Source organism: Nuphar pumila, chromosome 6 (assembly GCF_984573655.1).
Source record: "Nuphar pumila chromosome 6, dmNupPumi1.hap1.1, whole genome shotgun sequence".
Lineage (NCBI taxonomy): Eukaryota > Viridiplantae > Streptophyta > Magnoliopsida > Nymphaeales > Nymphaeaceae > Nuphar > Nuphar pumila.
This window is the reverse complement of record NC_143254.1, coordinates 25,116,339-25,128,609: the sequence shown is the minus strand read 5'-3', so window position 1 is coordinate 25,128,609 and position 12,271 is coordinate 25,116,339. Positions and strand designations below refer to the sequence as shown.

The 12,271-nt window shown below is 37.1% G+C and overlaps 1 protein-coding gene across 4 annotated transcripts in view; it reads left to right on the top strand.

Annotated features, from left to right (window-relative positions):
• The window catches only part of LOC149834400 (cold-responsive protein kinase 1-like), a 34,283-nt gene extending 23,020 nt beyond the window's left edge, over nt 1-11,263 (top strand). For 3 of the 4 annotated variants that reach the window (XM_090011377.1, XM_090011375.1, XM_090011376.1), the window contains 2 exons: nt 7,331-7,481; nt 10,664-11,263. In XM_090011377.1, the coding sequence (XP_089867503.1) occupies nt 7,331-7,481; nt 10,664-11,047 (535 nt within the window). In that variant the 3' untranslated portion in view covers nt 11,048-11,263. Of the gene's footprint in view, nt 1-7,330; nt 7,482-9,125; nt 9,398-10,663 lie in introns of those variants that run through there. The other variant, XM_090011378.1, reaches the window with a different exon arrangement.
• Nucleotides 11,264-12,271: the final 1,008 nt, after the last annotated feature.

Genomic DNA, 12,271 nt, shown 5'->3' with positions numbered 1-12,271 from the left:
GATTTCCTCTTTTTCATACATAACTCCTTGAAGAACTTGGCATATGCTGGGACCTGTTATATTGCATCGACCTGGGAAAGATTAATATGCACTTGAACAAATCCAATATCTCCTGTATCTTCACTCCCTGCTTGCCTAAAGGTTTGGGGTTCTGAAGTGCTTGGGGAAAGGGAGGCTTGGGAATATAAACTTGGGGGTGCGACTCTCTTTTTCCATAGACTTTCTCTTTTGGGTCCTTCTGAGCCTTGAGTGTAGTCTGGTCTTGTCTCCGTGGCTCAGAGGACACTGGTGACTTACAATGGTATTGCTTTCCGCTCCCAATGGCTAGGATTGTCTTTGCCTGCTCTGGATGTGAATCAGTTATGTGCAGGCCGGCAAACATAGGTTCCTTTCCTTTGGGGTTTTCTACAGGCTGGCTAGGTAGGCTACCCTCCCCCCGTCTGTGTAAGGTCTCTGCAAGTTGTCCCATCTGAAGTTCTAATTTAGAAATGGACTAGGTATGAAAATGCAAGATCTGGTTATACTTATCCATGGTACTTTGGTTGCTTGCTTTCATGTCTGCAAGTGCCTAGAAAAGTTTCTCATCGAATGGTTGAGGTGCGGGCTCTATATGAAGAGGTACGAGTTGAGTAGTCCTCGGGTATGCCTGAGGAAATGCAAGCCTAGAATGCGACTAGTCAAAAGCTTTAGGTATGGCCTGGGATGGAGGTAGGGCAGAAGTAATGGGCTGAGAGTTCTTCCAAGAGAAATTTGGGTGATTCCTCTAGCCTGGGTTATAAGTGTTGGAATATGGGTTGTTTACAGGCTTGCAATTTACACTTGCTCCTGGACGAAATCGGGATACTGAGTTGCAGATGGGCACTCAGTCACGGAATGGGTTGGAATAGAACATAGGATACACATTGGATGGACTTTGGAGGGTCTTGTCAGAAGTAGGTCAAATTTCTGAGTGAGCAAGTCCACTTTGCTCTGCAACTGAGCTACTGTGCCAATTTTGAGGATACTTCCTTCTTTGGGGTTGTTTGATATGACCCTCTCAGATCGTGAGGAAGAAGCATGATAAAGCGAATTCTCACTCAACGTTTCAAACAATCTCTATGCTTCATCCTCGCTCTTAAGCATGAAAGTACCCCCACATGAGGCATCGATCATCTGACGGTTTCGTTCAGACAATGCATCATAGAAGCACTGCACCAACTGCCATTTGGGCACCTGGTGGTGGGGACACTTCCTGAGGAAATCCTTTATTCTATCCCAGGTCTCATGGAATTGCTCACCATCTAGCTTAGAAAACTTGTAATGGTTTGCCTAAACTGGTTTGTACGACCTATGGGAAAGCATTATAAGAAAATGTAACCCACAACCAAAATATCTCTCAAGAAATGCTCATAAAGAGATTACAAGAACCATAAGGGTTCATAAAGAGAGCTCAAGCACAAGAACCTCTAGGGTTCATACTTCATACACGATACCCGAAGAAGGGTGTACAAAATGAATAGGAAAAATAAACTTCATTGATTTGGGAGAAAATCCCACACACTTAAATGTATTACAAGGGGACAATACCCCATATTTATAGAGGAAGATGAAGGAGCCATCAAGGGACTCGTTGGACTCTCAACGACTCTATTTAGAGCCTTTGGGAGTCCCAATTGATATTCTGATGAGACACAAGGAAGATTGATAGTGTCACGTAGAAATTCCTCTCGTACGTAGTGACAATCCATCTCTATATGCTTGGTGCGTTCGTGGAACGTCCGATTGCTGGCAATATAGATAGAGCTTTTGTTATCACAATAGAGATTTGATGCTCCTGTACATTCGACTCCCATATCAGAGAGTAGGCGTCGAAGCCAGACTATTTCCATAGTGATTGTAGTCATTGTTCTGTATTCAGCCTCTATTGACGAGAGAGAGACTTTTTATTGCTTCTTGCATCGCCATGAGACGAAAGATTCATCTAAGAAGACACAAAAACCAATAGTTGAGTGGCGGTCATTGGGATCACCTCCCCAATCTTCATCAGTATAAGCAATTAGTTTTTGGTTAGAAGCAGACAAAAATAGTCCTTGAAAAATAGATTTTTTAATATATCTAATAATACGCAAAACTACTCCCATATGAACAGAAGTTGGAGCATGCTGAAATTGACTTGTTGTATGGACAACATGTGCAATGTCAGGTCTTGCCCCGACGAGTTGTCTATAAGGAGTTGGATTCTCAAGTGGTTCTCCATCATCAATCTTCATTTTGACATTTACAACTTCGAGAGTGTCACGTGTCTTTCATCTGAAATATCCAACCTGACAACAATATCTAAGGCAAACTTAGATTGAGTAAGTAAATATCCTTTAGAAGAGTATGCAACTTCTATACTAAGAAAGTATTTCAAAAAACCTAAATCACTCATTTCAAAATGTGTTTTAAGAAACTTTTTAATATTGTAAATTCCCTGTTTATCACTTCTGATGATGATCATGTCGTCAACATAGATATGAAGAAGAATAATACCTGCATCAGAATTCTTAACAAACAAAGTTGTGTCAGTAAGACAAGATTAAAAACTAAAATCAAACATAACCTTACTAAACTTATCGTACCAAGCTTTCAGAGCTTGTTTGAAACCATACAAAGCCTTATTTAAGCAAAAACTTTTGCCTTTAGGGACATTAAGTTCTGGTGGTGGATCCATGTATACTTCTTCAGCTAAACTTCCATTTAGAAACGCATTCTTAACATCTATTTGAAAAATATGCCATTTCTTTATAAAAGTAAGAGCTATCAAGATTCTAACAGTCGTCATTCTAGCTAGTGGGGCAAAAGTTTCTTCGTAGTCTATTCCATATTCTTGGTAATAGCCTTTGGCAACTAATCGAGCTTTGAATCTCTCAAGAGTGCCATCACTCTTGGTCTTAACTTTGTACACCCACTGACAACCAATAGGTTTTTTGTTGGGTGGAATATCTTGAATGGTCCAGGTGTTTGTTTTTTCTAAGGCTTCTAATTCAATTTCCATAGCTTTGACCCATTCAGGTTGATCCTTGACTGTAGCATAACTGGAAGGTTCTTCATAAGAATGAATTAAGGCGATGTAGGCTTGATATTTTGGTGAAAAAGACTCATATGATATAAATTTTCCAAGGACTTTTGAGATTCTAGTGGACTTTCTAGTTGAAGACACAGGGTCTTGTTTCTTTGTGCATTTTTCAAAGGCACATGATCTTTCGAAGTTTCTTCGTCTAGAATATTGAATACAATCTTGGTTGCTATTAACTGGTTTTGTGTTAGTGATATCATTTTGATCATCTTGATCGATATCACTTTCATTACTCCTTGAAACTAGGTCCAATAAAAAAGAGTACTCATCTATTTTTGTAGAATCTTTATTTTTAAAAGGACTTTCGTTTTCCAAAAAAGATACATTTCTTGAGACATATAGTTTGTTATTTTTAAAATCAAAACACCTATAACCTCTTTGATGATTTGCATAACCTAAAAAGGTATAGGAAATAGTACATGGAGAGAATTTATCATTTTTATCTGTGAACACAAAACGTTTGCACCTGAATACCCTCAACCTAGAGTAATCTGAAGTTTACTTATAAAGTTTTTCAGTTGGAGAAATATTGTTTATCGAGGAAGAAGGCATCCTATTGATAAGATAAACAACAGTTAAAGTTGTTTTAGCCCAGAAAATTTTTGGTACTTGATGTGTAATGAGAAGTGCCTTTGTTGTTTCTATAATGTGTCTATGCTTTCTTTCAGCTAAACCATTTTGTTGAGGGGTCTAAGGACATGATTTTTTATGTGAAATTCTATATAGGTTCAAATAATCTTTAAATTCTTTTGATAAGAATTTTTCCCCTAATCAGTGCGAAATATTGAAATATCCTCTTTAAACTAATTTTTTACCATATTGTGAAATATTTGAACTTCGGATTTATGTTTAAGAAAATAAATTCAAGTGTGTCGTGTAAAGTCGTCTACAAAAATCACATAATACATAAAGCCACCCTTTGATATAACAGGTGCGGGACCCCAAACATCGGAATGTATCAACTCAAGTGGTCGTGTAAAAACAAAGGTTCTTTCTTGAAAAGGCAGTTTTTTCATTTTTCTAAGAATACATTTTTCACATATAGAAGCTTCAAAATTACAAAAAAAATTCATATTTAGAAAAAACTGAATCTTGGATATACAAGGATGCCCAAATCTTTTTTTCCAAAGATCCAAATCTAACTTTTGAACATTACAACATAGTGTATTCTTGGGTATTTTCAAAAAATTCATGTAGTACATGCCTTCTTCTCTATGGCCTTCCCCAATCAGCTTCTCTGACTGGTGATCCTGTACTCAACAATCACGAGAAGAGAAGGAAACGTTACACTCATGGTCAGTTAATTGAGAAACTGATAAAAGATTTAGATTAAGTTTGGGAATATATCTAATTTTTGGAATACAAAATCCTTTTGAATTTTAAGAAGTATTTTCAAAATATCCTATTCCCTTAATCTCAAGAGATGTTTCGTCTGCAGTAAAAACATTTGATCCACTTGAGTTATGACATTGTGCTAGCAATTTTATGTTGGGTGTCATATGAAAAGAAGCTCTAGAGTCAAGAAGCCAAAGAGATTTACCGGGATCGGAGATGCCGACGGAAGAGACAGTGACTCTAGCAGATGAAGAAGCTCCTTTTAGAAGAGGTTGAAGCGCCTCCACCAATTGAGTTAGTGGCATATTCTCAATGGATGTTTCACTTGATTCTTGCAAAGATTCAACTTTAGCTGCTTTCTTTTCATGAGGTCTTTTTAATTTTGGACAGTACGTCTTGACGTGTTCCAGTTCACGGCAATAATAGCAAATGACTTTTCTTCTTTCAAACTCGCTTCTGTATTTTTCATCATTAGTCCTCCCAACATGTGGAGGTTTATATGGGCGAACATGGTTTTCCGGTCTAGATACTGCTAAGACCGAATGATTATTACCTTTGGAAATTCTTTTCTTGAATCTGTTCTCTTCCATGCTCAACTCTTCTATTGTATCTTCGATGGATGGGACTTTACCCCAACGGAGAAGAGCGGATTTGGTTGACTCATTTCGATCTCAAACCATTGATAAATTAAAGAAAATAAAAATGATTTTTAATGCTGAAATAAATGCAAATACAGCTGCAAACACATGACCCTCAACTAAATATATATAATGTAATATGCATCAAAGAAAAACAAAACCCCTAACCTATATGCATCTAAACTAAAGAAGAGGTAGGAAAGAGTGTACCTTTCGGCACCCCCGAGGAGATTGGGGGAGAAGAGAGTAGTCTATACCTGTTCACGCACGTGGATACCTTCTTTCCGAGTCGAAATCTACAAGGTTCACCATTCCCTCAATCGCGCATCGCCTTCTTTGCCGAGCAACGGATATGGGCGAAGTGTGCTGGAGAAAAGAAGATATCGGCTAGGGAGAAAGAAGGGTTCGGCCAGCATCTAGGCTGGAGAGGAGGCTCTGATGGCACAACAATCGAGGTAGGGCATGGCGGCACCTTGTGTAAGAAAGAGAAAGAGGAAGGAGGGGGCAGAAATTCCAAGGAGGCAAAAGACGCCCTCTCGCACATCCCAATGAAGCTTAAATAGGCTATTATAGGGTTAGATGGGTAGTTTTGTAAAATTATTAAAGAAACGCTTATTTTTTTTAAATTTACAAAACACCTCAACTCAACAACTATTTTTTTAAAACAATGTTAGAACTTACACTAATTCTAAAGAGTGGTTGCCACCCCACTAGGGGTGTTTAGGTATTTTAGGCCCTCTAAAGTGGATCAAATCTCAAATTTTGGATTTTGATTGGTACTTACCTCAAGATTTGATCCGAATACCTTCAAACTGCTCTGGAAAGCTCATCTTAACTCTGTTTTTTGCAAAATTCGAACCAGAGCTTTTCTACTAAAAAACACACGTAAAACAACTAAACATGAGCATTTAAACATTAAACATGCACAAGATCATGCATAGGAATGTATAAAAATATGAGTAAAATATGGATGATCACCTTGTCTCGTAATCCGAATTGTCTTCGAGAAAGTATTACCATGCTAGATCTCTTTGCACAAACATACTTTTGAGAAAAACCCAAGCATCACACATCTTTTTAAATTTGACAATATTTGCGACAATCTTGAGTTCCATGCTATTCAAGAACTAAGACAAAATTTAGACCTTTTTGGCTTTTCGATCCTCCATCTTGACACGATATTCTTTAAGGGCCTTCTCTCATTCATCATCATCAAGCACTTTAATTTGATCATCATCTTTCTTTGTGAGTATGACTAGTGGCTTACAAGCAGTGCTACTCGCATACCCCCAAAACTTTTTCTTTGAGATGATTCTATATAGCAGTGACCCACATAAGATAGTTGAAATCATTAATCTTGAATGAGATTACTGTCACGGGTTTCTTCTTGGCCATCTTTGGATGAGAGTTTTAACCAATACTTGAAGAAGTCTTCTCCCTTCTCTTGTCGCAACCATGAGCCTTGAACAAGTACAATAGGATCATAAGAGCCTTTGCCTCTGATACCATGTAATGAAATCTCAAATAAAATACTCACAATGCTATTAAGAGCATACAAGAAAGTGCTTAAGCACAAGACCACAAAAGCAATACACTAGCCACCAATGGGCAAATACAAGGCCACTAGGGAACACTCACAATAGCTTACAATCGCACACAAAAGAGCATAAACAATATAAAAAAACAATATTTTATTCACTGTAAAGTGCTTAAGAAATGCATATCAAATACATGGGAGAGATCTCATATATATAGAGAATAGAGGGAGCAAGAGAACAACTAGTTGGGCTATTCCCAATGGCTAAGACAAATTCAAAAAATAAAAAAAATTAAAAGTACAAAAATGCTCCTAACGAGCATGACCTATTACAAATACAAAGAAAGAAAATACATAGGAATCCCAAGAGAATACATACATACATACATACATACATACAAGATAATAGAGGGAAGCTCAGTCACCTAGTTGTTGCCTTAGTCGGCAAAATTGATACCTTTTAAGGTACTCACCTACGAATTGCAAAGCCTAGGCATTTTACTTTTGTCTAGGTTGACTACGCGGATTGGTCGGCGCTTTCGACTACATAGATTGCTTTTTGGCATGCTTTATCTAGAATCAGACTATATGCTGGTAGTAGGTGTATGTTAGTTTGGGAAGCTCCATTAATTGTCAAAATATATTATCTATACATAGAAAATACTGAAGGCATTAAGCAAATTTTTAAAAGCTTTTGACATTGTTGATCATGTTTTACTGTAGAGGATATCTGGCTCCTGAATATGCCATTCGAGGACAATTAACACGGAGAGCAGATATATACAGTTTCGGTGTTCTTCTTTTGGAAATAGTCAGTGGAAGATGCAATTATAACACATGTTTACCTGTTGGAGAGCAGTTTCTTCTTGAAAGGGTGAGGATTCTTTGCTTTCATGTTCATGTATCACTTTATTTCTATTGCTGATATGTCTTATTTACTTACATTATCTATGTACTGGGCTACTCCTGCTCATGCTTTAGCTATATATAACTTGTTCTTATTGGGATGAGACGTGATTTGGGTCTGGATCCATATCCATCACACCGAGCTATAATTGTATATTTATTTGTTTACAATATATGCCCCTATATGTAACCGTTATGTCTATACCAAACATGGGCATTATTGTCATGTAAAATGTTAAGTTTTCAGTATATAATGAAGAGATATAGGGCACAACCTCCCTCATTGGAAATCATGCCTATTGCAGCTCCATATTGACTGCAGTGCCGTCCTCTATTCCTGCAATTATTTTCTGGTATATCTGCAGTTTTCTCATGGTATTAGAGCATGCGATCCAGGGTTTGGTGATTGTGACATCTTTATGACCATCAATATTGATATTTCTGCCTCTTTCTAAGGTAATATATTCTTGCTTCCTTATTCTTCCTTTCTTCTCATCTATCCTGTCCACTTCTCCTATTTCTCTTCTTCTCTTGATTCAGATTTGTGTTTTGGTAAGGCTATTCCCAATCGGCGTTATCATAGTTATTCTCTTGAAATTGTGACCTCACACCTTTCTTAATTGTTCTTCTTGTTATTCTATTTGGGTTTCTTCCATATTGCTTCAATATTATTCTCTCCTATTTTCTTGCTTATTTGGAATATTTCTTTAAAAAATATTGTCCCCTCTTTATTCCTTCCACACGATCTTGGTATTTTGGCTTCACAGGTTGCAAAATATTGGTTGACTGTTGTTCAGATTTGTTTTGTTTTGACAGCATTGTCTGATTTGCTGCCTCTGGTTTGAGTATTGATAGTGATCTGAAAAAAAAAACATAGATAAGTTTCAGTTGGATTTATCGCGTGATTTTTATTTGAGTGTTACATTATCTCCCCATGCTCGGGATTTCCGGATTCATATCTGCCCGTGCCTGGGTTCTCTGGATTCAGTTTCTTCAGTTATATATAGTGCTCGCGATTTTCAGTCTTGTATTTGTGTGCTTTTCCCTCCATCAGTTATTTGCAATGGATCTGAATTCCTCGCAATCTACCACCTCTTCCAACTTCTTAAATCAGCTTGTTTATGAAAAACTCACCAACTCCAATTTTCTTCTTGGAAGAAATAGATCAGTCTTTTATTAGGAGTCAAGTTCTCGGTGGTCATCTGGATGATTCCATTCTCATCCTGCAGAATTTCTTTTGTAGGAAGAAAAGGATGACAAAGGAGTTGTTTTATCTACCAAGACAATTCAAAATCCATAATTTGTTAGTTGGATGAAGAGAGATCAGGAATTAATAGCCTATATTACCTCTACTCTCTCTCAAGAGGGTATTGATCGAAATCCCTGATGATTGTACAACTTTAGATTTGTGGACCAAGTTAGTCTAAATCTACTCTCAGATTTCAGTCATCCATTTCGATCTTGGATCACTTCAATAAAATCAAAAGCATCATTAGATCAGCTGTCACTTGTTGGGTATATAGTTGAAAACAAGGATAAAGTTCAACAGGCATTATCTGGATTGGGACCTAAATTTCACGTACTTTCTATGACATTGCAATATCTTCCTCAGCTTCGCACTTTTGATGAACTGAAGTACAAGCTGCTGCACTGAAATGTCAATAAAAGGGACGATTAGGGTGACAAAACAAGGGAATACAAGCTCTCATGATGTATTGGTTACTATCACTTCTTCAGGGAATACAAGTCATGGACGAGGAGCTTACCAAGGAGGATGTGGTTAACATAATATCTACATGTTACATATGCAAAAAGCCTGGGCATGTGAAAGTAAATTGTTGGTTCAAGGATGATCCTAGATACAACCCACAAACACAAAATAAAGGACAAATAAACAATCAGGGTCAGAGTAGTTGACATCATAGTGGACTAGACAAAGAATTAATGTAGGCAGCTTTGGCAGGGTTAAACTTCAAACAGAATGATCAAGGAGTATATTGACTCAGGAGCAACCAGCGATGTCACAGGTGCAGGTAAACTTTCTAAATTAGTTCCTTATTCTGGTAAGAGTAACATAGTTTTTGGAGATGGAAATCGCCACCCAATTACACTGGAAGTGTCTATTCCTGCATCTAGTTCCAAGTCTATTGAATTGTCTAATGTTCTTTGTTCGCCTAATATTAAAAAGAATAGTGTCTGTATCTAAACTTGTAGATGATACAAATTCTTACATTGAATTTACTTCCTCTTCTATGTATGTCAATAACATCCGAATGAGGAAGATATTTGCTGAAGGGTTGCAATGTGAAAATATGTACATCTTCAATGAAGATCCTTCAGCTGCCCATGCCTTGTTGAACCTAAATTTAAAGCTCGAGTTTGTTCCTTCTATATATGTCTTTAGTTTATCTAAGTACAATAAGTCAAATTTGTTGCATATTCAGTTGGGTGGGTCATTGTACTCGTGTCTTTATTGAGAGGTTGGTCTCCAATGGTCTTTTAGACAAGTTAGTTTAAGTCAAAAGTCAAATCGTTATATTTGTTCAATCAGTTAAGTGTGTAAAAGTCATGTACTCCTTTTAATTCCTATAATAAAAGAGTTTTAAAACCTTTTGAGATCATTCATTTTGATGTGCTGGGACTTGCCCCTATTTTTATCTTTTTCTGGTAGCTGGTATTGTGTTACCTTTACTAATGATTATTCCCGTTTCACATAGATTTTCTTTATGAAACAAAAATGTGCACCCAGGTCTGGATATTGGTTTCTTGTATGTTGTTTCAAAAATTTAAACCGAAAAATGTGTTAATTTAAAATCCCAAACCTTCTACTTAATCTGCATTTTCATCAGAACATGCCTCAGTATTTCTGGGTTTTCTGTTCATATATATAATACACTTGGGTGTCTATGCTCTAGAATTTTAGGCGAAGATGAAAAATCTTTTATGAATTCATGGCTGCAGAAAGTGCTTGAGGAAATTATAGACTAGATGACTGTAGTGTCTATGGATTTATAGTCCTGTTGGTCAATGAATGCCGTATCAGTAAATCTGTATAAAAGGTATTTAATATTACATTGTAATCTTAATTGAAGTTCTCACAATGGGATTTTGGTGCATATTCCAATGTGGTTGGTGTTGGTGAACGTCTAGACATGGAAACTACATGAAGAGGGTAGGCTGTTGGAGGTAGTAGATTCCTCACTAAGACAATTTGACTCTGATGAGGCAGTCCAATTTCTGAAGGTGGCACTTCTCTGTACTCAAGAATTGGCAAAGCTTCGGCCATCCATGTCAATGGTTGTTGAGATGTTAACAAATAAGATTGATGTTAGCAGTAAGCAGATAACAAAACCGGGGCTATCTGACTTAATGGGCTTCAAAGTCAGGCATCAAAAAGAGACATCATCTTCATGCTCTGGCTCAGGCGCATCTCACTCAAGGCACAGTGCTTCCTACCAATCGCAGGATGATCCTTCTCTTTCTTCTTCGGTGATTACAACAAATGCTACTATGACATCCAGTACTTTTTTGTAGGATCTTGTAAAGCATAGAGCTTCTTTTGATGCCCGGTTCCTTCATTTTTTCTGTTGATATTATGGACCGACTAAGAGCTACTCAGGACTTTCTGATGACAAAAGTGTCTGTTATATGTATCAAAGTATATATTAGTCTTAGAGTGATACAGAGATGGACATATGCATTTTTATTTTATAAAAAGGTTAAAGGTCACTGATGCCATTTTATAGAGTATGTTCCTTGGTCATGAAGAATGCATATTATTTTTGCAATCTGCCTTTTATTTGTCTTAAAATGAACTTGTAGGGCTTGTGCATAATGGTTCAAGAATTTGTATGTGTTTATTGTGTGGAAATACAATAAAAGATAAGATTCGGAACGAGGAGATACGTAAGAAGGTAGGTGTTGCACCCATTGAAAATAAGATGCGAGAGAATCGTTTACGGTGGTTTGGACATATTCGGCGAAGGCCTCATGATGCTCCAGTTAGAAGGTTGGAGAAATGGGAAAATATATTAGTTAAAAGAGGTCGGGGTAGGCCTAGGAAGACTTGGATGGAAATGATAGGAAAAAATATGAATGCTTTGAACCTCACCGAGGACATGGCATTGGATAGAAATGATTGGAGGAAAAGGATTCATGTGGAAGACCCAAAATGAATTTCTTTTTGGTTCATATGGCTGACCCCAATTGTTTTGGGATGAAGGCGTAGTTGTTGTTGTTGTTGAATCATGCCCTCGTTCTTACCTTTGAAGGAGACATGGAGATCTTATATTTATGGCTACATAGTAAATATAGTGACGACTCTCAAACAGGGAGAGTTCTGCTTCTGATCCACCTTCCATATAACAGGCTCCAACATGTTTCTTTTCTAGCGACTTTTTTTTGTTTTGGTTTGTTTTTCTGTTATATATATATATATATATATATATATATATATATATATATATATATATATATATATATATATATATGAGTGCGTGGTAGCTGCACAATCCTTACGTTCACAGATACCACTGTGGGCCTGTGATGGACGGCAAAAAAAATGGAAAAACGTTCAAAAATGCATGTATTTCTGCTTTTTTATTTAGTGGTTTCTAAACGCCGCTAAAGGTCCCAGCGGAAACTGGGGCCTTTAATGATGGTGTTTTGACCGCGCTAAAGGTCCTAGTTTCCATTGGAACCTTTAGAGGCGATCAAAAGCTGCTGTAAAAGGCAAAAAAGTGCATTTTTGTGTGGGCT